Source organism: Plectropomus leopardus, chromosome 5 (genome assembly GCF_026936395.1).
Source record: "Plectropomus leopardus strain MGB_pleo_1.0 chromosome 5, ASM2693639v1, whole genome shotgun sequence".
NCBI classification, from domain to species: domain Eukaryota; kingdom Metazoa; phylum Chordata; class Actinopteri; order Perciformes; family Serranidae; genus Plectropomus; species Plectropomus leopardus.
This window is the reverse complement of record NC_142180.1, coordinates 19,540,066-19,566,334: the sequence shown is the minus strand read 5'-3', so window position 1 is coordinate 19,566,334 and position 26,269 is coordinate 19,540,066. Positions and strand designations below refer to the sequence as shown.

Sequence of the window (26,269 nt, the reverse complement as noted above, 5' to 3'; positions counted from 1 at the left end):
TCACACCCTTCCTACTGGTGTTCGTGATGATCATGAGGAAGTTTTCTGCACCACACCGGTCGCAGAGGTGGTAGTGAATGGCCTGACAGTCCGTAAACATAACAGTTCCGCGCGGACGTAATTGCGCGAGGATGGCAGACGCAGACTTACCGGAGGACACGCTGTCCGAGGAGGAGAGGGAGTTTCAGAAGATTATAGCTTTGATCGGAGGTAAAGAGAGGATTTATCTGGTGAGCGATGCATGTAAAAGTAAAGAGGTGGACGGGGATGATGACGCTGGAATAATGCGGGAGTTTATTCGTGACATGTTTAACAACAACACCCCGGAAATCAGCAACGGGGAGCCCCAAACCAATCCGCCAAGCAGCCACGTCGATGCTGCAAGTGCGAAACCCATTTGCGGCAAGGAGGCTGTAAACAGCAACGATATACCTCTAATAGCGAGGCCCCAGGATTTCGAATTGGGAGAGGACGGTGTGAAGGAAAAGCGACCAACGCGCAACTGCAACGCTCAGAGAATAGCAACGAGGAGGGCAAACATTTACAGCCTGAAGCGAACTATAGACTCTCCTATCATCATATTCATCTTCAGACAGACATTTATCAGCAAAACGTCTAACGAGCTGTGCTTAAAAGAGACGTTGAAGGACGTAAGAGCACGCACAAAACGTGCCAGAATCGCCCGACCAGCTCTGATTGGATTAATACGCACCAGACAGGAGAGCGCCGAGACGCAGCAGTGTGCGCAACTCCTGGAGCGTCTGATCCGCTCAGTGTTCCACAAACAGTCACCAGAGACAATATGGGTGGGCTGTTTCATCCCGAAGACAGAGGCCAAAATGCTCAGCATCAAGAAAAATGCCTGCAAAGTTATACATTCATCTCAAACAGCAGGTGTAATAACACACATTGTCCTTATCTAGTTTTACACGCATCATTTCACATTAGGCAATTACTTCTTGCAAGTATAATGTAGTCTTTCTTGTTTGTTCAAACACATGCGGCTTTTTTGCTCAGGCACACGTCAGCAGGACAGATTTGTCAACATGAAGTTTGAACTGTGGTGTGTTTAACCAGGCACCACACAGCTTTGGTTAGGCATTCAATTTTAGAGTGCCAAAACAATGGAAAACTACAGATTTTGACATGTGTAAAACACTTACAACACATTAAAAAGCAAGCTTACTACTATATACTATATACTGTCACATATAGGTTTACCCTAACCCTAACCCCATTTCACACTAATCTACAGCCCTCTGCATTGGTGAAAGGAAAGCAGTGATCCTTTTGGAAATTAAACAAGTTAATTAACAGTGTTGCAATCTTAGGCCACCATAGGTGATTTGCTGTTTTAGAGTTCTAATGAGTGTGTATATATATATATATATATATATATATATATAACAGTCAGTATTGAACTTTGGATATGCCTTGGCTGCAACCTGGTGTAAATTAAATGCACCAGAAGAATCTCATATTGTCTGCCAACAGAGTTCAAGACATGCTAAGTCTAAGTGGAAACGGAGACCACACTAAACTCTGGTAACTTAAGCCTTTTCTGAAATATTTGCATTTTTAATGCGATATACATATTTCCATGATGTTCTGGTTGTATTTTAGTGAAGAGACTACTGAGAAATAAATATATAGGTTTATTATAACTTTGCTAAAATAGCAAAGTTTAAGGTGGCCTAAGACTTTTGCACAGTACTATAGCTACCCATAAAAAAAAGTAACTAAGTAAGTAAGTAAATATATGAATATAATTGGTGTTATGGTGAAATCATGGTAGATACATGTACTTATAATTAGATCAACTCACTAATTAGCAAGGTCACCGTGTAAATTCCTGGAATATTTTTCAAAGAGTGACTTGTATTAGTGCACTTCACTATGTAAGTCAATCCACAACATTCACAAGACCACTCATTTCTGCACACATTTTTCTTCCCAGGCATGACTACAAAGGCCAGGAACAAAAGGAGCATTCATAAAACAATCAGGCCCTTAGATAAAGTGCCAAATTGTTAAATGCTTATTATTGCCTTTCAGATAATACCAGGGATAGAGGGAACCCGCTTTTCTGGCCATTCCAATGTTTGTTCTGGGCTCAGAGAAGAGGCCAGGCCAACAACTCTTCAACTGGCAGGCAAAGAGGTAAAGACGCATTGTCCCAGTGTTCAGTTTGACTGAGCTATACAGGCATTTCTGTTCCCACAGGATTCTTTCAACTCCTCTTTTCCCTTTCTGTTCTTTTCTTCATCTACTCTATACACCAGCTTAGTCCTGTTCAGGGTTTCCAAGGGACTGGAGCTAAACACAGATTGCACTACATGGGCAAAAGGCATGGATACAGGTTGCCAATCTATCACAAGACCAACAGACAAACAAAGACATAACACATTCACTCTTCATAGGTTTGTGTTTCGATAAGATTTGATGCAATGATGAACAAAAAAAACTGTGATAGAAAAGCAGAGAGGACCAGTTCAACCTCAGCATACAAAGCTAGAGTTGCAATTCCGCAAATATTTAAGATGGAAAATTTCCATAGGAATTTAGGGGAAGTTCTGGGAATTTCCAAAAACCTTCATGGATTTATCTGTCTGTTTACCAACCCTCTGTTTCCCTATACCAGGTCACAAAATATTTAGTATTTTTGGCAAAACTGAGTTTGCTTTTTCAGAAATGTAAGAAATATTTTTGCTCTTACTGTCACTGTCTCTACATTTGCAGCTGATAATTTATAAATGAAAAAAAAAATCCAGAAATTACCTGGAGAAATTCAGGAAATGACTGACCGAGTGAAGCAGATATGGCAGGTTGGAAGGAAAATGGATGGTGAAAAAAAAAAAAGAGAATTCTAACTGTTACAACAAAATAGCTTCTTGGATGCACTGACCATCAGATTTATCCTACACACAACTGAAAGATTTAGCCAGACAGGTAGACACATACTGTCAACACTTGACAAATGTATAGGGAGCAAAGAAATACTGACATCTGTCTGTAGCCAAGTGTAATCATATAATATGATCATAATTTAGAGTAATACCACTATTATAATAACGAAAACAACAGCAACAATAATAATTTATAATATATAATATAATCATAATTTCATTAAGAATCAATTGCATAGGGTCCCTGGTGGCTCAGTGGATAGAGTGGCGCCCCATGTCCAGAGGCTGTTTCCTCACCACAGAGGCCGTGGGTTCAAATCCAGCCCCAGCCCTTTGCTGCATGTCTCTCCCTCTCTCTCCCCCTTTCATGCTCACACTGTTGTGTCAATTAAAGGCAATAAAAACCCAAAAATGATCTTTAAAAAAAATCAGTTGCACAGTAAGTAAAAATGTTTCCATGGTTTTGGTTGATTTTTCAGGAGACAATGGAAGTAGAGAAGAAGGCATCCCTCTGAAAACCATTTCCTTGTCTGTGGGGCCTCATGTCGATGGAGAGTCAGCTGCAGGAGACAGCTGATGTCGTGACACATGACCTGTGGCTACAGGCATATCTCTGTAGACAATCCTGTTGTAACTGTGAAGATTTAGTTGGTCTTGTGGTGCTACAGAGCCTTAATACATGTTACAGTGTTTCTTCATAGTGTTAAATGTTCCCACCGCTGAGCCAACAGGATTCTTGTCCTGAAGCAGTTTGTTGCTTAATAAGTCAAATAATAACCATCCTGCTGATTTACACATTGTCTTTGATGCACAATTGGTTAGTCATTGAGGAATTTACTGTGTATGTTTGGGGCTGACTCAAGTAACTGTAAGTCATTTGTTTTATACAGGTAGGTGTTGAGCATGCTTGACTGTAAGCTTGCTGCACCTCCAATGGTACCTGTTTGGTTGGATATCAAATCATTTAACACACTTTAGGCCTAGACAGATATTTGTCTGTTATTTAGTACATGTTTGAACTGCAGAATGGCTAGGCTACAGTCAAAAACTTACAGCAAAAGTACTCTTTTGACCTGACACATATTCCAGTCCAGGGCTGCCTGCACGGCCCCAGAGCTCCAGGTGACTCAAAAAGCCCAGTCTTATTGTGTGTCATGTGGTTTGTGCTAATTGGATTGACAGTTTAATTGAGAATATACTACATCATAACATCAGCTGACACAATAAGAGCCTTAAGCGGGGCCTGCCTGCTGCATGAGCCCCCCCCCCAACACACACACACACACACACACACACACACACACACACACACACACACACACACACACACACACACACACACACACACACACACACACACACACACACAACCCCCCACTCAGATTCCACAGCAGGTTAATCCAGCAGCCATCTTCAAGTGTTAAATGTGAAATTTTGTCTTCTTTTTTTCCCCACATTCATCTGTTAGAACTGTGTGCCTTAGATGACTGCTATTAACAGTAGCATTATCTTCAATAGAAGTATAAAACTGCTTTTCACCTTTAAAAGGGTGGTTCAGATTTTTTTTAAGTGGAGTTGTATGGGGTACTTATCTAGAGACAGTATATTGCATACAGTAGACATCAGTCAGTATGCCCCCAGTTTGGAGAAGCAGGCTGGTGTCGGACACAAAAGCTAAGAACAGTATTGCTGTGGATGGGGGTCAGCAACAAAGCGTACTTAAGCCTTCTCATAAAAAATCCCACTCGAAAAAATCAGTATCAGTTTAGTGTACGCTATATTGAAAGTATTTTCACCTCTTTACCTTAGTGTCAGAGAGCTGGTTCCAACAGGGAAGCTGTCAATGGCTTCAGTTCCCCATCTATGCTCTCATCAAAGCCACCAGACTCCAGTGATAAAAACAGTAAATTTAGCTCACTAAACACAAGACCTGCTTGTCTACTTGTGTTCGATCAGTTAGTTTGTGTCATTGTGTGGCCTTGGTGAATCAAAACTAACCCCCTTAAAAGCACACAATAACATAAACAAAATAACTGCTTGAGACAGCAGTAGACCAGCAGCTCCTGTGTTCAGTGGTGTAAAATCAATCATTTTCTCAGTGCAGTCTGGCTTTGAAGAGAGCGATAAAACAGCTTCATTCTCCTGTTGAATTGCTGTCTGAGGGTAAAGCAGTAAATATAAAGTGTATACCTAAACAGACATGGAATTTTTAAATGTGGCTTTTTTTAGGTGGCTTAAATTCGTTTTGCTGCTGACCCCCTCTACAGCAGTAGGCTGTAATGTTTAGCGTGTGTGATGGTACTCCTGTCTGCTTCTCCAAACTGGGGGCATTTTAAGTACTGCATACAACCCCACTATCAAAAAAAACACCTGTCCTTATAATGTATTTATGTAGGCTACTGGTTTGTACACTCATATAGGCCTAAATATGTAAATAAACACATTTAATCTTGAGTCAGTGTGACATTAATTGCCTATTCTTTCAGAATAAAAGTAGGATATTTAGAGAATAAAAGTAGGGTATTTAGAGATTCAGTTAGCAACTGAGATAAATTCCTTAGACAACACCATATTTATATATATTACATGCATAACAGCCACATTGTGCTGTTATCTTCAGTTAATCAAGGTGCAAAGTCAGATCACGGATGTATTATACATAGATGTATTATAAGGAAGGGAAGCCAAATGGGCAGAAGAACTGATTCACGGTTGAGCCCGTTTAGAAAAACCAGTGCATAAATCGAATACTTTCAATCACTATATTTTTTATAATTCATTTTAAATCCAACAGAAGCTTGTAAGATATTAGTATAAATCATTGACATACTACGAATTAACCCTACTTATGATGATACAATAGATAACATTATATTTTTTATGCATTTTTAATCAGGCGATAAAGAGGCCAGCCGGAACCCGGAGGTCCTTTTAGAAGTGGACTTGCGGTATTGGACAAAAAGAAGGTAGCAGCGGCTGCTTTTGGTTCAACTGTTTTGGATTTTCAGATACTACAAATTTTCTATACGAAATATCCCGGAAAAATCCCACGGAAATCCACCGTTAAACCGGGATCTTGGGGCTGAGGAGGGAATATAGAATCAACCATGATAACATCTGCCGGTAAGTCATAGAAAGTGCTTTTATTGTGCTAGCCGCAAGTTTAGCTAGCTGCCATTGATTTAGCTGAGTCACACAGCCAGTATAGCAGTTGACAGGCAGCCGTTAGCCGGCGACGGCTAATACATTCACCAAGTTATTTTTCAGGACGGAAGAACCCGGTTTGATGTGTCTTTGGCATAGCGAGGCGATCGTTGCAATAATGTTTCAAATATAGTAATTCATAATAAGCTACAGTAACGTCAGTGATAACCGTCAAGTCCTCGGTGGTGTTACACTGGTACAGCATCGACTTCTTCAGCTTTGATAATAAGCTGTTCACGTTTATATAAAATATAAAAGCAGGATTTTTCTTTTCACCTTGGAAAAATTATCAAGGGAACACGTGTTAAAGCTAATCATAGTCCATCCCATACATTATGATGTCTTTTTTTCCACCGTCACTGTTTACAGTTTAGCTGTGCTAAACAACTTCAGATTTCACCGTTGACCTGTTTTGTATTTCATGTCAGCGACACTATGGTTTTAACATTGAATTTCTGCTGATATATGGTTTAACTTTAAATAAAGTGGGCGTTCCAGTGTTTATATTAATACATCTTAAACTCGTTAAAGTCGATATTTTTTAATGTTTTGCCTTTAATCATATTCAACTGACACTGACACAATGCTAATGCTAAGAACAACGACTGAAAATGTACTGTCTGTGGTTAAGAAATAATCATGTAAATTTTGTATCTGAACGTGTATGATGAAACTGACTTATGTTATTTGTTATATTAATATTTTGTTGTTCCCTAGACTTCACTAAAATATATAATACATGGCCAGGGTGGCTTGTATTGTAAAACAAAAGGAAACAAATAAACACACACATTTATAGCTTAAAGCCATACTTGGATAAAGATGAAGATATATGAACTCGAAGAATCAAGCAAGCATTCATTCCATTTTGATTCTCTTTTCATTTTTCTTGTTTTTATTTATTTGTTTCTAGCTGGAATTATTTCACTCCTTGATGAGGAGGAGCCACAGCTCAAGGTAAGAACTGTTTGCACGCAGGATTGGAAACTCACTTTTCTTCACCTGCCACTGAGTCTGGTGGAATCCAAAATCTACCAGCCACTCAATAGATTACCATTGTTTTTGAGGCTGATCAGTGAAGCAAATCTAGCAGCCACTTGCATATTTTACCAGCATTTGGCTGGTTGCTGGTGCTAATTTCCAACCCTGGTTGGAGAGCACCTGGAGATTGCAAACTCCCATACAGAACTGATATAATGTCATGTTATGCCAAGCCAAAAAACATTCTGAATTATAGAGGTTACACGAGAGTGTGTTTTTACTTATTTGTAAAAGCTTTAGGACACTGGCTTTCCTTGAAAGGTATCACAATGAGTCAACAATAAAGCTCTCAGGCTCTCAAACACAATATTAAATGTACTGTATCATGTTCAATGGAAGAGTGGCTCCCTAGAGGGTTGAAGTGCGGTGTGATGATCTCTCTGTAGAGAAAAACAAACAGTAATGTGGCTAGTAAAGAGTTTTGTTGATCTGTCTGCCCTTCGTGTGCAGTCATTGGTTTTACCTCCAATGCATAATAGTTAATGAAAACAAGAGGCTATCATTTCAGCATGCAACTTTCAGACTTTATATTCATGTTTGAAGTCAGCTTTGCAAAGTGCTACCCTTTTACATTTCTACAGGTAAAGACTTAAGTAATGATGGCACCAAAGTTGAAGCTTGATACTAACTGCAATTTGAGCACAATTCTCTTCACGAGCCCAAACGATAGAATCTTATAAGCTGGATCTCATATAATGACGGCTTTGCTTTGACAAAAGTTCACACAGAAATGTTTTGATATTATGTGTTTGTGATATCTATTTTATTTGCAGGAGTTTGCTCTGCACAAGCTAGATGCCATTGTAAATGACTTCTGGGCTGAGATTTCAGGATCAGTGGATAAAATGTAAGTACCATTGATTCCCCTTGCCACTACAACTAACATGAAAGTAAACTGAGGCAGCAATAATTTCAGCTCCTAGTTTTACCTCTCTTTCTGCAGTATGAAAGATAATTTTGATGTGGTCATTTACATTCAGTAGTCATACAAAAAGATGTACTGCAGGTCACATTTTTCAGTCTTGTGTAACCATCTGTTGTCTACTCTCAGTGAGGTCCTGTATGAGGATGAGACATTTCGGAGCAGAGCATTTGCTGCCCTGGTGGCCTCTAAGGTTTTCTACCATCTCGGAGCCTTTGAGGAATCTCTGAACTATGCTCTCGGTGCTGGAGATCTCTTCAATGTCACAGATGACTCAGAATACGTGGAGACCATCATTGGTGAGAAATCAAACAAAAACAAATCTCATTTATATGACTTACCTCCCTCTTTAATGATCATTTGACATTTCTGTTTGGATACTGCTGTGAACCTGATTTTTTTTTTCCAGTGTGAAGTGAATAACTTGAATGCAGCAAAAAAGAATCATACCTCCAGATTACAAACCCACCTGGGAAATAAGATTTTGACTTGAACTACGTCACTGAACTCACATTCTTTTTTTTGCGTTTGCTGCTAGCCAAATGCATCGACCACTACACCAAGCTGCGGGTGGAGAATGCCGAGCTGCCAGAGGAAGAAGAGAAGAAAAGCATCGACCCCCGCCTTGAGGGCATTGTCAATAAGATGTTCCTGCGTTGCCTAGATGATCACAAGTACAAGCAGGCCATTGGCATCGCCCTGGAGACTAGGCGACTTGACATGTTTGAGAAGACCATCTTAGAATCGGTCAGTCAGCAATGTTATTCACAGCCGACTTCACTTTACTCATATACAGTTAATGGTTTTCTTGTTTTTCTCTCTTGTTGCTTGTCATGAAATATGTTAATCAATTTTACTTTTCTTATCTCCTCTCATGCAGAATGATGTGAGTGGCCTCCTTGCTTACAGCCTGAAGGTCTGCATGTCCTTGATGCAGAACAAGAAGTTCCGCAACGAGGTGCTGCGGGTGCTGGTCAAGCTCTACATGAACTTGGAGAAGCCTGATTTCATCAATGTCTGTCAGGTAACAATCAGCTTTATTAACACTTTGTGAATCATCTCCCGGACTTACCCCTTAATGTTATAAATATATGTCCTGCTTGAGAAAGATTTGGTTCTAATAAGTTGTTGTTTAGTCTCTTTTTAGTATTTGAATGGGTTAACATTTTCTCCAACACAAACTTTGATTTGTAAGGATTCTTTTAGGAAAAGTTTCTTAGTTTTTCAGAATGATGATTGATGATTGATGATTTGATGTTTGGTACTATGCTATCTTTAATTCAATTTTTTGATTGCTTGCAGTGTTTGACGTAGTTGTGGATATTAGTTCTGCTGATCTAGGTACAATAAATGCTCAGTTGCCAGTTTATCAAGTTAATGTAGCTGAAACCAGTGCAGTCTAATACAACAGTCTTGCAGTAATTCCTAATAAATTGGCAACTGAGTGTAGATTAGCTTGCCTAAGAGCATCATCTTTATCCTCAAGATACGAAATAAAATGATGCCTCTTGTTGGCTACAGCTTACCAGTAGTAGCCCAGAGTCATACAGACAGCTGTTGCTGTGCTTCATGCACTATGTAACAGTCAGAATCAATGCTTTAGACAGATAATATGCATTTCACAACTTCTCTCTAAAGAATTTGAGTTTCCAAAAACTGTGTTAGAACCATCAAATCCCTCTCTAATAACATTCTCTCCTCACCTCTTTAGTGCCTGATATTCCTGGACGACCCGCAGGCTGTGAGTGACATCCTGGAGAAGCTGGTGAAGGAGGACAACCTGCTGATGGCCTATCAGATCTGCTTTGATCTTTATGAGAGTGCCAGCCAGCAGTTCCTCTCCTCTGTCATCCAGAACTTGCGCACTGTTGGAACACCTATCCCTGCAGTCCCTGGCTCTACAAACACAGGCACTGTGCCCACACCAGACAAAGACAGGTGGGCAGGGGAAGAAAACATTAAGGCCGAGGCTGAAGCATTGTGTCTTGGCTCACATTTAAAAAGGCTTAAGGATTTGTCACATCTAATGGTTTTGATTTAAGTCTGTTTAGACTTTCACAGACGCTTTGAGTTACTAGGAAGGTAACCAAAAACTCAACATTTTACAAGCATGCATGCTCTTCAACTAAAGAAGTTAACATGAGAGTTAGAATAAACTCTTATATACATGTAGATCATATAGCCCATTATGTCATGTACAGTGAATATATGTGAGACTGGTGGCAACCAACTGAATCTGTACACAGACTTATTTGAGTCATTGTGTTTGTGTTTTTTGTGTTACAGTGATGCAATGGAGACAGATGACAAGGCGGGAAGCTCCCCTGCTGGAAAGCTGACAGAAACGGTTTGCTCTTTGGATTGTTTTGTACTGTAGCACTTTCTTTCATAAAGCAACTCTGACTTGGTTGTCAGCTCCTTATTTTGCCCCTTGGTGTTTTTGCAGAAGGATGAGCCCAAAGACCAGAACGCCAAGATGATCAAAATACTTAGCGGGGAGATGGCCATTGAGCTGCATTTGCAGTTCCTAATCCGAAATAACAACACAGATTTAATGATCCTCAAAAACACAAAGGTAATATAGATGAGTAACAAGACGAATGGCTTAGAGAACAAATTGTTGTTTACACTGTCACTTGAACTGCCGCTTCCTCCTGAGCTTTTATTCCTTTTTTTGTCTGTCACTTCAGGATGCAGTCCGAAATTCGGTATGCCACACAGCCACAGTAATAGCCAACTCTTTCATGCACACGGGGACCACAAGTGACCAGTTCCTTAGGTAACTGTGCTGTCAGCATAGAAACGAATATGTCATAGATTGCATAGAGACGTTGAGTAACTTACTTGCTGTTAGTGACATTAAGGCCGATGTTTTTGTTTGACATTGTAGAGAAAACTTGGAATGGCTTGCAAGAGCCACCAACTGGGCAAAGTTCACAGCCACAGCAAGTCTGGGTGTCATCCACAAGGTAAATTTGCATCATTTTGATGATAATATGATGTAAATTAAAAAAGTACTGGTCAATTTATTCCAGATTTTTAACATAACATGCTGTTTTTTTTTCAGGGTCATGAAAAAGAAGCTCTCCAGTTAATGGCCACCTACTTGCCCAAAGACACTTCCCCTGGCTCCGCCTACCAGGAGGGAGGAGGCTTGTATGCTCTGGGACTCATTCACGCCAACCATGGCGGAGACATTATTGACTATCTGCTCAGTCAACTCAAGAATGCCAGCAATGATGTGAGTTTTTTGACATTTAATTTGAATTCTGGTTCTTTGAAATTTGCATACTAAAATATGACTCATGAAATGATGACAGTTTATGTTTACAGAAACTACAGTGCTTTTTTAGAATAAAAAGCTTAAGATACACATTTTTAACAGAGACCAGTGGCTGGTTAAGGTCACTTTGTCAGCTGGTTAATTTATGTATTAGTGTCTTTGCGGTCTGTTTTCTTCTAGATTGTCCGTCATGGTGGCGCCCTTGGCCTTGGTTTGGCTGCGTTGGGCACAGCCAGACAAGATGTTTATGACCTCCTCAAGTCCAACCTGTACCAGGATGATGCTGTTACTGGTGTGTACAAAATGAATTTCTGAATATCAGGGTAACAGTGTAGTTTTTGGTCCTGCTTGAATAGAATAGAATAGAGTAAGATTGGATTCAGGTTGCACAGAAATAATAAAGCATATGAACAAATGAATGATGAAATGCTTATAAATGAAAATCATCTTTTTTTTTTTTTAAGAAAGAGTGATGTTTTGCATAGCAAATATAGAAACAAAAAGATGCCTACTGCGGTATTAATATTAATGTTACCAATGTCTCTGGTATGCAGTACTGTTAAATATAATTTAGTACTGCACACTACTAAACAACTGTTTATTGTTACGGGAAAACCAAACCAGCCATGCTGACAATGTCATGTAATCTCTCAGGTGAAGCTGCAGGCCTGGCCCTGGGTCTGGTCATGCTGGGTTCCAAGTCGGCCCAGGCCATTGAGGACATGGTAGGTTACGCTCAGGAGACACAGCATGAGAAGATCTTACGTGGTCTGGCAGTGGGAATCGCCCTGGTCATGTACGGGCGCATGGAGGAGGCTGATGCCCTCATTGAGAGCCTTTGCAGAGACAAGGTAGGACTGAAAAGCCACCAGGTAGCATGTCATACGCACAATGAGATCAGAATTGGTTAATTTCCAACAACAATAAAGTTTACAGTACTTTGTTTTTGTGGCATTGCAGCTTATGCACATAGTAACAATACATTTGAAATGACACAAGTTAGAGGGAAAAATCAGGGAGGGTATTGAAATAACTCGGTGTACCTTGCAGATGTAACCCGCAGTTCCAGTGTTTGATGTATTGAGTCCTGCATGTTCTCTATAACCCAGGTTGTGTGTGTATTTCATGTCACACGTGAGGCTCTTCTTTTGTACTTTGTGCCAAGGATCCTTCTATTAAAGCTAGATGTGGGAATTGACTCAAACTGTGTAAATCGTAGTTGCGACCCAGACTCAAGTCTCAAAGCTCTGCTTTCCTTCACTGTCTATGATAGGACCCCATCCTTCGGCGCTCTGGTATGTACACAGTGGGCATGGCTTACTGTGGCTCCGGGAACAACAAGGCCATCCGACGCCTGCTACATGTCGCTGTAAGTGTTTTCTGTTTGGCCCTCTTTACAACACATTATTTCAGAGAGGGGATGACAGGTTTATCATTCTGGCAGTGAAGCAAACGACAGCAGCCAGGGCTGCACAACTATGCCTGGCATCATAAATCAGATGAGTTTAATACGCTGGTTATGATTGTTTATTAAAGCCTTATCAAGTTCTATTGGGAGAGAAATATTAAACTGTAACCTTCAGCTTTAAGATAGCATATCAGTGTTTTCCTGTTTGTGCCTGATTTCACTCTGGGGTTTCACTGTTGCAACACTTTACTTTAACAAGGAAAAATGTGAGATAAAGACATTACAGTTCAGTTGCTGTGAATTTATGTACTGTATATGCCATTCATTGTGCTTTCAGTGTAAATGCAACGTAATGGGGTGTGAACAACTTGTTGTCCTGTAGGTGGCATCTCATACAAGCTAAAGTTATTGGATAGTGTGATAGTGGAGTATATTACTCACACTTTGGACCATAAGGGAGTTTACACTATGAAAGTTAAATGCAGGGATTTGATTAATCTCATTCAGTTTTCATGATTTGACTGCTTTGCTTCTTTTAATTAAGGTAAGCGATGTGAATGATGACGTCAGGAGGGCTGCTGTCGAGTCCATTGGCTTCATCTTATTCAGGTAAGGACCAGACTGAATGACTTGAGCTCTCACCACTGTTTAGTTTCCTGACATGCACCAGAGGCCTCTCTCTGCCAAAATTCCATTTATTTATTTGTCCGTTCTCTTACACTCACTGCTTTGTGTTTAGACAAATTAAACCTGCAAAAATGCATTTATGCAGTTTGTTCATCAACTGAATTATAAATTCCTCAAGATTTGCTATAGAAGGAACTATATTTTTGGTACAGGACTGAAGCTCAGCTGCACTGACGCCAGCATAGAAGAACTCTAGCTAGCCCCAGAGAAAACTGTTATAAGACATTTACCTCTAAAATGGACTCCAGACAAAGTAGGAGTTTACACTCAAAAATGAGCAATTATGTGTTTGTCACACATATGACACTGAATATTTTTACTGTTTTTAGCTTCCCTTGAAAAGTATAACTATTAAACTAATTTGTCCATATTTTAAAAGGACCCTAAAAAACACTTCCACCATTGGCAGGTTTAAAACTAATGAAATAATGAATGCACAATGTAGACACAGCACTGCTTTCTTGGGAACCATTGGGTTATTATTTTAAAAATGAAGCATTTGGTTTTTCTCTATCCTTTCTACCCTAGGTCTTAGTCTTGCAGTCTTGTATTGCTGATGAAATGTAGTGTTGTGTGATTTTTATACATTGTTGTCTAGAATTTAAAATTCCTGGCCTCCATGAAGGGTATTCTGGGGGAAGCTGGACGTACTTGTCATTGTCACGCACACATTTTCTTTCAGGGTTATTTAAAGAGATTCCTTGCTCTTAGAATGACATGGATTTACACATCAGACAACAGAGCATTGTTAAACAGAGCGCCTAGCAAGTGGACAAATATCAGGGTGTAAATTTTAAGCCCAAAAAAGGCTATGTGAAATTCTGCGTGATCAATTGGCCGCTAGATAAACTTTGCGTAAATCTTCAGTGTGTTTAGAGAGACTTCTGAACCAGAACAATTCAGCTGGCCTCCTTCTCTGACTTCCTAATAGCTCTGGGATAACTCCCTCCACTCACTCAACATGCACACAAGCATAAAAGAAGGGCTGTTTCGAGTTCAAATATCGTAAGTCTCAGCTACTACAAAATCAACAGAGTTTCTGTTCGTTAACAAAGACATGGGTCCGGACTAGGCCTTAATAAAATGTGACGCACTCCAAACTGGCAAAACAAACTTCTGGAGCCTCATGAAAATCTCATATTTCTTGCCATATTGGTCAGGTGCTGTTTATATTTTGTTTACTAGGTATAATTTAAGCTGTTTAAACTGTTATGTAAATGGATGTCTGTATTAAAATGCTGCAAACTCCTGATGTTAAATATGAAAGGAAAGTAAAAATAGTGCTGAGTACACTGTCACAGTGTACAGTACTATTCCAGCATTTTCATTTTTGTTTATCTTTGGAAGCTGTCTTAGTTACACGGTTTATTTGGCTGTCCTGTTGTACTTTGCTCAACTCTGGGTCATGAAAGACCTTTTTACTGGCTGATGAAGTAAAGTAGCATAAGAGCGTAGGAAATAGATGCTTAGAATAGGTGCAGTTTTCTTTCAGTTCAGCAACACAGAAAATATTTTATTGAAAACATTAAGGTTTACATTCAATCTGGATTTTGTTCTTTATTGTATACTGTCTTTTATTGGGAAGCCTGCGAACACGTCAAAAAAATCAGGCTGCAATACACATACAAGAATGCTTCTCAAAGGTCCGGCAAATACAATAAGTATCATTTCAAGAGTGCAATGCATTAATGTGTCTGCTGTAGAAAAGATTTGGAAATTAGAGTTGTGTTTGTCATAACAAGATATAAGCATGTGGTCTGAGATGGTTTACATCATATTCAGATAGCCTACGTTAGAAAAGAATCAGCATCGGAGTATATATTCACAGAAAGTTTCCAGGTTATAATTATGCATTCCTCACATTTTTGTCTGTTGGCATGAACTTTGTCATCTTTTTAGCTTTCACAGAGGACATCCTCCTGTCTTCTCTTTTTAAGTTGACCTGTTACAGGTCATCTCAAGGTTTTATAACGTTTGACGACTCAAACTCTCCACTGGTATGCTTTGTACTGTCTTGGTGTCTTTTAGAATTCACATTGTTAATGGCCTGTCTTAAAGGCCACATTGACGAATATTTAGACCATATATATTCACATACATAATGGGGGAGCTCTGTGTGTTTCCAAAATTATTGTAATCAAAAGTACTGCCTGATTTTGCTTTTGTTAAAAACATAACTGATGCATACGAACACCAGTAGCATCAGGCAGCAGCAGGTGAGATTTAGTTGTTGTATGGTACACACTTGCCAATCAAATTGAGAGTAACGGCAGCTTCCAAATCATACATTTTCAATATTTTATCGTGGGGCAAGCCTTTGTCTTTAAAGATAAAAAAGTTTGCACCATAGATTTCATCCACTTTAAGTGCTCCCTTTTACTAAGATTCACTTGTCTGTTATATTACACACAGCTTACATGTTCCTCCTGCTTACTACAGTCATTTTCAGTCAGAAGCATTGTATCTAACACAACACCGCTTGATGACTGTGGTGTTTGCTGGCACCTCAGCGGACTTTGGTAGCTAACTGCTCCAATTCCATTCTTCATTCCCCGCTTCATAAATAGTTTAGAGTTTTCTGCCATAGAAGACTTAAATGAAATCCGTGTAAGGGTCCGATCTGCAGTTGATGGTCTTGGGTTCTGCCCTGGCACATGACAGGCAGAGTGTTCATAATTACAGGTGATGTAACGCGTGAATGCTTGCCTAAAAGTTTTGTTGAATAGGGTGTAAACCAAGGGGTTGATGCCTGATGACACATAACCCACCCAAACAAAGATCTCCATGAGGCGGGCGATTACATGAACATCACAGCTGGTGCATAGCACCGAAGTGATGTTAGTGATGAAAAAAGGGCACCACATGACTACAAACAGGAGGAAGACGATGCCTAGCACCTTTGAGGCGCGCTGCTCATTGCTCAGAGTCTGCATCGACTTCTTGCCCATTGTTGACATTCTCCTAAAGGACATTTCATCTCCTGTAGGAGAGATTGTTGTGCCTGCGTATGGCTTTTCTTGCATCCTGGGAAGTCTGCTGTCCAGCATGTTCAGTTGCTCAGCTTGTGGTGGAGTTGCAGTCTGTTCCCTTTGAAAAAGTGCGGAGACTGTCGGGTAGCTAAAGCGCTGAGTCACCTTTGACCTGAGTAGATAAACCTTTTTGCGCAGCACCTGGACAGTAAGTAGGTAGATGACCATCATGATGGTCAGAGGGATGAAGAATGCCGCCAAGGAGCCAAACATGATAAACTCCCGGAAGGTGTCTGTTTTCAGCAGGCATGTGTGGTTACTGTTGAAGGTAATATTGTTGGGGAGATGGTAGTTCTTAAGCCCCTTAATTGGAATTGGGATTGCGATACCTGGAAAATAACAACAACGATTAGTTAGTAAACACTGGCAATTATATAATTTCTTTGTAATATTGATTTATTATTTGCTTTTGTTTTCAACACTAGCTTGAGTAGCATTTCTTCTCTATGCCCAGGAGCGTCATCTCTATGTTTATTTTTTTATTTGTCATTGTGTATTGTAGTCGTAGTAGCAATGGACAAAAGGTTAATATACCAAAAACATTCTGATCGGACCCCTCGTAATGTATTTTCGATTGCCATACACCTTTTGTCCTATGGGGTCAAAAAAGACCCCGCCTGGTTTGACTGCTATTCAAAACATATTGTATAAATTGTCAATTAATTCTGTGTTACACCTTTAGTCTTAATTCAGTCCAACACATTACCACACACTTTTCCCTCCGTTTTGGAATTTAGGGCCAATGGACCGTGTTTAAACAAGTATGAAAACATATTTTGACGGCAAAAGATTAGTTTGGGGTCAGAATGACCCCAAGGACAACACGAGGGATAAGATTTTCTTTTTTGTTTCTAAAATAAAGTAAACCAATCACTCATGGCTCGCCATAATCCCTCCTAACACTGCTATCAGTAGTTTTTTACTCTCACTAAATACTGCTGGTCAATTTAAGTACTGCTCACATCTCTCCATCTGATCTCTGGCTTTGGCCATTAAATGATGCTCAAATGAAACTTACTGCATTTAGTGGTCTAAGCACTTGGCATCGAGCATTGAGCAGTAATGCCTCAGTGAATTCAGCCACTTTATTGCACTGTAGTGTTAATGGACAGAAGCTACTTTTTAGTTTCTGACAGTAAAGCTGAGATAATGAGCACATCTTGAGCAACAAGCATCACCTCTCATGAAAGGGCTTTGGAGGAGAGATACAGCGAGATGCTTCCAGTTTCAGGTTATTTATTACCAAATACTTAACAATTAGAGAAGCAGTCATCAGTGAAAATCTCAGGTCTCACGCCCCCTACAACAATGCTGATTAAATTTAGTAAAAAACAACAACCAAAAAAACAAATTGAGAATCCAAGACAAACATTTAACCTTAACACTGACAACATTGAAGTCTTGCATCAAATTTACTAGCAAGCAGCGAAATTAACCTCTCTGTCAATGCTTTCTACTCCTAAAACATATGTTTTTAAAGCTATAGAGCACCTTTTAAAGGGACCCATTTCAGTAGCTCGCTTTGGATGCACAAGCCACATTGCCCTTCGGACAAACTCCAGTTTCTCATAAAAATTTACTGGGTTTTCTCGTAGGACATTTTCAGGAACATCTCTAAGATTCTTTGTGGCTGAATAAATGTGATACTTCTGCCCCAGCTCCTAAACCAGCATATATATAGTATCTGCTTTTATTGTATGAGGAAAATGTTCTGGTGTCTATAAACTAGGTCTGCCATGGGAATTATGATGAGAAATATTACAGTTTTTGAGAAATAACTATCAAAGTCAAAACTACTGCAGAGTTGGAAAAATTAAGGAGTAAACTAGGGAAATCTGAATTGATATGCTTACAAATGGATATGAGCCACACCAGTGCAATCTTCACCATCGCTTTGGCTCTGGATTTGTACTGGCTGTGTTGTATTGGCTTCTTGATGGCAATGTAGCGATCCAGTGAAATGGCGCATAGGTGCATGATGGATGCGGTAGAAAACAGCACATCAAGAAACAGCCAGATAGGGCAGAGGGGCTCCGGAAGAGGCCAGTCAGAGTCTGAAGACAAGATGAGAAGGAAATTAGTCCAGTAAGACAATAAAATGTTGTCTTTGTTAATTTGGACATCACTTGTCCAGGCTGGTGTCTCTACAATCAGTAATCCCCTTTATTGTAGTCATGTGGTTTAACTAATTTTCAGTCCAAAAAGAATTTGGTCTTGCACACCACCAGTTATGGGAGATGGACCACAATGGCAAGGGATTAGAAGTTGCACTCATGCAAAAGATTGGCGTTTGTTTATCTCTTTGAGGAATGACTTTACTGGAAAAAGGAGGGTTCACTGACTGTTTATGGAGCTAAAAGCTCTTTATGTAGATGTGCTGGAGACTATGCTCAACAGTAGTGTTTATTTTCAGTTCCAGGCATAAAATTGGCAAGTAATTGTTTTGGCTTTAGTCCTGTCACCCATTAATGTTGCAAAAAAAAGTTGTTGGAAATATTCCTTTACAAAATTTTCTTTTGTTATGCCATACTCCCCCTTTTTTCCTCGCACTGCTTTCCTGTCACACTCGGAATTTTTGAGTCATAGTTTCGATTAGGTTTCATCTGGGAGGCTTATTCATTGACAAATACTTTAAGCGTTCTTGAAGTAGACCCTCTGTACGTGTTTTGTGAAGTGTTTAGTCCCATGCCAAATTCAATAAACAGTGTAGCTTGCAAGGCCCAAGTAGCTGTACAATGGAACATATTTTTATTTTGCTTAATTTAATTAAGAAATTTTGAATGAGTAAACTTGTGTGAGCCCTCTGCAGTTGGCTGGTACTACAGTAGGTGTTTGTATTTTCATCTTCTATTTGAGAACATACAGTAAGGAATGACAATTACAGTGAAACTTTAATTGTTGTTGGTTTTGAAAATGTCCCTGTTCAAATGTCAGCCTGTATAAATTGTTTCAGGAAGGGTAATGGATGGAAAGGCTGCAGTCAGTACATTACATAGAAATGTATCATATTGATTTGTTTTTGTTACATTTGTTATTGTTTTTAAGAATTACAAAATTCTTCCACACCATTATTTCAATGTCTAAAACACCTAGCACAGCCTTAGGTGGTTGTAAGTCAAAATGATTATACTATAGAAAGTGCTTTCTGTATTTTGTGGTAATTGTACTCTTTTTGCAGTGTTTTTGATCTTTTATATTTGATTTTATGTGGATTAGATTAAATCAACCAATACTGATTGTTATAAAAGCATCTAGTACAGTACAAAAATGTGACTGACAGCTGTTTAACAAAAAGAGAGAAGAGAATAGTAAAGAAGAGAAAATGTATATTTAATAATGCTGTTGAAGAGATAAAACCTTTGTCTGGATTGGCAGTGTAGTGTGTTGGGAGATGATGTTTTGTGAGTATGGCACTTCAGAAAGCAACACCAAATGATCTATCCTTCGAACAAAAATCTAAACTTTTTGTCACACAGTGCTGTATTTCAAGTTTACAAAACTGTCTGTACACACAGCTTACATTTTAAACAAGCCGATCTCGCACACTTTTCAATGAGTTTCCGGCTATTTCCGACTTTGACTTCATATGTGCAGCAGATGTGGAAAATGACCAGCAGTCCTTACAGGTGCAACTATAACCCAGTCATTTTACTGTTTTGCTTTTTTAGCTTGAAATCAAAGCTTCTTGAACCTTCGCGAGTTTTGAATGATCTGTGGCTTTGCTGTTAGCTTGATCTTTTATCTAAACCCAAATCTCTGCCAGCCTTGTCACAGTTTCTTTTGTACCAGGCATTAGGGAGTGTTTGTTGCAGCACTTCAGAGTTGTGCTGGTAACAGTATTGTCAGTCCACGGTGTGCCTGTGGTTCTCGTGTGACATCCAGCAAAGAAATGTCCACCCTGTTCATAGCTTAGCTGTGCTTCATGCCGCCCTTCCACACTGAACATGCATGTTTATGTCCCCATTGACCCCTCCATCCTTATCTCAGTAGTCTGAGCGTTATCTCCCTAAAAACAAGATCCTTTGGAAATTTCCAAGATATTTTTGTTTTTATACAAAAAACATTATTGCTGATGTATTTTTCTCACCTACAGTGATGAGAAATGTTACTCAACCCCTCTGCCCAGTTAGTGTAATTTTTAGTGCGCCTGCAGAGCAGCTGCTCCACACTTACTCTTATGTGGGCCAACATTTGTCTCATGTTTTACCCTGCAAGACCCATGTTTTAATGCCTTTTGTTCGTTTGTGTTATTATAACAACAAATTTCCACACAGTCAGACAAAGTAAAAGTGCATGCCTGGACATTGTTTAGTTAATCCAAGCATTTCATAGAGCGTCTCCCCTGGCTGCTGTCAGGTGCCAAACAGTCTGTCATACTGGACGACAGTAGATGAGGTTGTACCAGCATCAAGTGCAGACGGAGTTTTGTTGACTTTATTGATATTCAGTGTTGTAGCAGCAAGCAAGACACAAGTTGCACTGCCATGCCTTGCGACACTGCCCTCTATTTTTCATTATCCTTTTTTATTTCCTTCACGGTTAGTTTTGTGATTAAGTTCAGTTTAAGACAAAACTCCAGACTCTAACTCTAAACGCAATGGTAGATTGATTGCATGAAGTTTGTAAAAGCGCATACATCTAGACGACAAAAAAGTAGGTGCTGGACAAACGATAACACAAGAGAAGAAAAGACATAATGTGCACATTTGACTATGCTTCCATAAAAATTTACTTACATCACCACCGAGGTGACGTTTCAATCTACATGCTCTTCATCAGACTGAAGAACAGCATTTAGGTAAATTGGATGGCGCTCATGTAGCCTCTTCATTAGAATAAAATGAAAGCATCTGTGACTAGTTTGATTTGAGTATGCCTTTCAGTACAACACATCCAGTTCACATGCAAAACATGCATTTTAGGCAGACACTCTTATGTCTGTAAGAGACATAATTATGATGTAGCCCATCATCCTTTAATAGAGGTAATGGAGAAAAATGTCTTGGCCATAGCTCTTTATCTTGCAGTTGCATTAAAACATAGCGTATCAGAGTCTAAATCAGTTTCTATGAAGCTGTATTTATGCAGTACTGTCACTGGAATTAATATAAACCAGTTTTTGTTTCTGTGGGTATGATCCCTCAGGCCAGTGGTTCAGTCCAAGCTGTGCTACCACAGCACTGTCAGAGGAAGTAGCATGTTTATTATCTACTATCTCTAGGGATATTTCATGCAGAATAATTCGATTAGTGATTGTCAAGATTGTATCTAGGGTTGCTGACAAACTATTTTTATCCTCCTTCGCTACCCGTAAGTATTTTTCCAGACTTTCTTGATTTGTAAAATGTATGAAGCTGGTTATGCCCCCATGCCACAGACACATAGTATACACTCACTTTGTTGTTGTAAACATTTGTTTGTGATAGTTGCTAGGTTAGCTAGGTCTCTGAGGGCAATGTCATTTATCATTTTGGTTAAAATTTCATTGCCAATGGATTGATTTGGACATTGAGCAAAGACTGGGTCAAGTATTTATTGCTTTTGTATTGCACAGGTTTCTTTCAAAGATGAGACAGGTTTTCAAACACATGCTAAACTTACTGTAAAGAACAGTGACGAGTGCGATCGGCATCACTAGGAGTCCCACCAACAGATCAGCCACAGCAAGCGACATCAGAAAGTAGTTGGTGGCGTTCTGCAGCTTTCTTTCAAGCGACACAGCAAGAATGACCAGGATGTTTCCTCCAATAGTGGGGATGATGACCATGACAATAAGCAGGGCGGCCCATTTCAGCTGAACCCCAGACGCTTCTCCTGACTGTGAGCTGTTAGCCTCAAGTGGAGCCGCGACTGCTTGAGACATGGTGCTGCAGAGGTTACAGCAGGCCTTAGCGTGGGTCGGGGCTCTGATCTCTCTGGTGTTGGACACTCGGTCAGCATGGTCACTGCGTCCCACAGGCAAGGACACAGGGTGGGGCGGAACAGCTCAGGGTCAGTGCACAGGATGCTTCATCCCCTGTGCACTGTACAAACCAAAAGGCGTAGCTCAAAATTGGTAAAGGATCCACTGCTTGGAGGGGACAAAAAAATAACAGGTCCAATGCTAAGAACTCCAATGTTGGCAATAATCCCAACACGATTAGTACTTCCACAGTCACAGTGAGATCTTAGTGGGGGTCCTCACTTTCCCAGGCGGTTAATGCTCTTGTCATCCACTGCGACCACTTTAGAGAACAAACAAGTCAGTTAAGAAAGCAATTCCATGTAACCCGTTTGATTGAATCTGTCTGAATGATGGCTTTATAATGAGATGTTTATCATAACAAATGAAAAGTGTCTTCATCATAATGTGGAAACAGTAATGGTCATTGTGGAAATTTCTTTTCCACAATGTGGAAACAAGTTGGAAATTATAAGGAACAATTTCTAACATACTTTTCCATTTTGTTTTTTTTTTATTCTATGCATTTTTATACATATATTTTTTACAGAACTCAATTAATTTTTTACATTAATTTACATAAATTTAAATGCTTTTTTATAACAAAAATATAGCAAACTAGTACACAAATTTGAGATTTTGAGTTTTAAATTGTGACATTTTTTCCATGGTATAAAACAGAGATATTAAAACTATTTATTTAAAAAATTTCTCTATGAGCCTTTAGATGAAAGATACACTTCTTCCTTTACTCTGTGCTTCTAAAGACTACAAAGATATATACATACAAATGGACCTGGAATGGATTGAAGACAATCAAGTTTTTTTTTTAAAAAGAAAAAAAAGGTCAATTAGCATGACCATAATTTTACTTAAGTTTCTTACCTGCTACTGAAGATGACATCTGTTGTACATTTAAGTTTCCCGTTGAAGTTTCAACTCCTCGAGTATTTTTCCATGCCGCTACGTCTTAAACACTAAAGCTATACTTCGTGCTGGTAGAGTAGTGCAGCTTAACGCCCAATGCATTTCAATCTCTGCACACCTCTTAGGGGACTTTAAAAGAAATGTTAAACTGTCTCGTCTTTATATTTCCCCCATCCTGAAGAAGAACTTGACAGAAAATGCCCTCCCTCAGCGGTGAAACCTAAATCTGTCTCTGTGTGAAGCGGTCCATGATGTGGAATTTGTTTTGCTTCCACATGTTGGAGGAACCCCCAGTCTTGCTTCGCATCACCTACCGCGATCACAGGTTTAAAACTTTCAGATGTTGTGGCTCCTTTGCCTTTCTCCCATTCCCACTCGCTGCCTCTCGTTCACAGCCTGTGATCAGCCCGCACTCTCTCCTGTCCTGTTCGCTCTCTCACTCTTCCCCTCCCTCCCCTCCGTCTTGCCCGTGAGTCAGACTCTGTACAAAACAGATGAATGTCTTCATGCTGGCAGTATGCCAGTGGTTCTGGGAGGTAATTTCCCTCAACACAGCCGTCCCACTGTTTATATTTGTCACTTTCTGTTCTCTCCCCCATTCGAGGCAAGCAGTAGTGGGGGATGTAGTAGTGGGAGTCCTCTGTGCGGTAAGGTGCTTGAAAATTGTACCCCATAGCTTTTTTTTAAAAATTTGTCCTTCGTAAGCCCACATTTTCAGGCAGGGGAAGTCTTTTAAATACCTATCCTCAATTCTTCTATTTGAATACTCTGAAAAAAATTTAGACCATATTTGTTTTCTCCTTTGATCTTTCTGCCTTTACAAGTCAAAATGTGTTTTCTCTCAGCGTGCACTCATTGTTTTACGCAGATGCAAGACGTTAAAAGATGTAAATATAAAAGATTCCTGGAGTTTACAGTATCCAGATGATGATTCTACACAAGAAAATGTGTGAAATACAGCCAGTAACCCCCTTTCTTAGATCTTTGTACCCTTAAGTCTCCCAGTAAAAAGCAGTCCATAGACTAAATGCTTTAGCTGAAACTTGCCTCATATTTTTTTTAACTCTACTCTCAATAAGTTCAATAAAATATTTTGTTAAAAAAGTAGACAGCAGAGATAGATACAGATAGATAGATGCACTTTATAGACCCAATGGTATGAGGGGGAAAAAAAAAACGTCATGGTATGTAGACATACACATTGAGTAAAAAAATATTATACAGAGATCTCAGAGCTTAATACAATACATGAATCAGGGAGCACACAACTAATGGAAAGCCGTAAAATATCCAGGGGAGAGCATTAGACTTTCATGTTGAAGATAAAGGATGCCAGTTTATCCTGCAGTACCCCTGCGCGTTAGGTCTGCTGTGCAAAATGGAAGGTGGTTTAGAAAAGGTGCTCACAGCTTATCAAAAAAAACCCTCATTCTTTAAAGACTGAGCTCAAATGATGCATAGGCAAAACTTTTTTTTTATTTTTTAGAGTTATTCGTTAACAGTGGTTAACAGTGGGAAGTCAGAACTTAATCCATTAAAATAAAATACGCCTTCTTGCGTGCAGGAGAAACTTGATAAAAAAATTCTTGCTGGTTTTGTATTTGTTTATTTTTATTTAACCAGGAAGTCCCTTGAGAAAGAGATCTCTTTCCCAGGAAGACCAGGCCAAGGCAGCACACCATTTACAGTTTAAGCAAGGAAGAGACTAAAACCATCTTAAGTAATACTTAAAAAAATTGTAATCAGCTTGACTTTTAATGTTTAACTTTTTGCTTCAAGGGGACTATATTATCAAAATGTAATTTGTTCAGTGGATTATTCCAAATTCAAGGAGTAAAGTAAGGGAAAGCTTTTTTCCCAACACAGTGCAAAATCCTTAGAACCGTGTCAAAAAGAGCCCATGCCCTGAAAGATTCGGCAGAAAAAAAAAATGTATTTCTTTATTAAAAATAGAATTAGCATGTCTAATTTGTGATAGCTGGTGTTAAGAACCAGACATTAAGCCTACACAGTGTGAGTAATGGGAAAAATCTGAGGTCACTTAGCCACCCGCCACTGTCTCTTTCTCATTTTCTACAAAATACTTACTTGATAAGTATATTTTTATGATGCAACAAACAACTGAAGGTATGCCTCCAGCAGGTTTTGCTCAAACCACATCAAAAACATGTCACTGAACCACATTCTTTCAACCATATGTAGCAATAACGTGGTACAGGGATGGTTTTTCATGGTAGGCTGGCATAGACATTAGCATCCCCTTGATTCATCAAATCATCGTCAAAAACGTATTTTTGGGGATGTAGGACTCATTCCTGCAGCACTCTATGACCATTTATTGTGCGTGTTAAACTTTTATCAGTAATGCTGTATAATGTTCTTCTGTAAATTTTGAATTTGCATAGTCAATAGAATGGGGTACAGCTTCTCTCTTGTTTCCCCTTAGCCAGGCATTGGTTGATTTTTAATTGAGTTTAGGAAGCCCTGCAGCCTCTTGGCTTGTTTAATACAACATTGTCCAGGTACTTTCACAATGTATTTGGGTGACTGGTTGTAACAGACAGGAAGCAAGCTAATGAGATCTGTTCTCTTACCATGCAAGTGCATTAGTAACTGCCACAATCACATTTCACGTGGCAAAATCAATCTATAATATGTTTAGCTTAGCTGGGCATCGCCTGGGACCTGCAGACAGAGAGAATTATTAAGTTGCAGCTGTATCAGCCTCTATCACTCACCATAATAAATGTTAGGCATGCGCATCGTACAGTCCATTAACTAGTCAAGTAAAAGTCCTGTACATTTTTATAACCTTCAAATAAATATTTCTAATTTGGCTCGTATGATCATAAAGTCTTTAAGAGTGTATTTTGTACAAAGATCTGAGGAACAGGGGTGTCACTGTGCACTGCTGAACGGTT

At 39.4% G+C, this 26,269-nt stretch overlaps 3 protein-coding genes across 3 annotated transcripts in view; 2 read left to right on the top strand and 1 right to left on the bottom strand.

Moving 5' to 3' along the window:
- The first annotated feature begins 25 nt into the window (after nt 1–25).
- On the top strand, nt 26–5,360 carry LOC121940116 (uncharacterized). The gene is made up of 3 exons (XM_042482976.2): nt 26–894; nt 2,056–2,160; nt 3,386–5,360. The coding sequence occupies exons 1-3, from the start codon at nt 132–134 to the stop codon at nt 3,481–3,483; spliced, it is 966 nt and encodes a 321-aa protein (XP_042338910.2). The 5' UTR covers nt 26–131; the 3' UTR covers nt 3,484–5,360.
- A 480-nt stretch (nt 5,361–5,840) lies between these two features.
- The window catches only part of psmd1 (proteasome 26S subunit, non-ATPase 1), a 46,130-nt gene continuing 25,701 nt past the window's right edge, over nt 5,841–26,269 (top strand). Inside the window, exons 1-16 of the mRNA XM_042515993.2 lie at nt 5,841–6,029; nt 7,024–7,067; nt 7,925–7,998; nt 8,203–8,372; nt 8,612–8,820; nt 8,954–9,097; nt 9,785–10,011; nt 10,360–10,420; nt 10,520–10,648; nt 10,764–10,852; nt 10,964–11,042; nt 11,141–11,314; nt 11,537–11,648; nt 12,011–12,207; nt 12,630–12,725; nt 13,309–13,373. Coding sequence (XP_042371927.1) covers nt 6,014–6,029; nt 7,024–7,067; nt 7,925–7,998; nt 8,203–8,372; nt 8,612–8,820; nt 8,954–9,097; nt 9,785–10,011; nt 10,360–10,420; nt 10,520–10,648; nt 10,764–10,852; nt 10,964–11,042; nt 11,141–11,314; nt 11,537–11,648; nt 12,011–12,207; nt 12,630–12,725; nt 13,309–13,373 — 1,886 coding nt within the window. The 5' untranslated portion in view covers nt 5,841–6,013. The remainder of the gene's footprint in view (nt 6,030–7,023; nt 7,068–7,924; nt 7,999–8,202; nt 8,373–8,611; nt 8,821–8,953; nt 9,098–9,784; nt 10,012–10,359; nt 10,421–10,519; nt 10,649–10,763; nt 10,853–10,963; nt 11,043–11,140; nt 11,315–11,536; nt 11,649–12,010; nt 12,208–12,629; nt 12,726–13,308; nt 13,374–26,269) is intronic.
- htr2b (5-hydroxytryptamine (serotonin) receptor 2B, G protein-coupled) lies at nt 13,642–23,807 on the bottom strand. Its single transcript, XM_042516001.2, has 4 exons — nt 23,307–23,807; nt 22,082–22,704; nt 18,334–18,534; nt 13,642–16,809 (listed from the first exon to the last, which is right to left on the bottom strand). The coding sequence occupies exons 2-4, from the start codon at nt 22,341–22,343 to the stop codon at nt 15,854–15,856; spliced, it is 1,419 nt and encodes a 472-aa protein (XP_042371935.2). The 5' UTR covers nt 22,344–22,704; nt 23,307–23,807; the 3' UTR covers nt 13,642–15,853.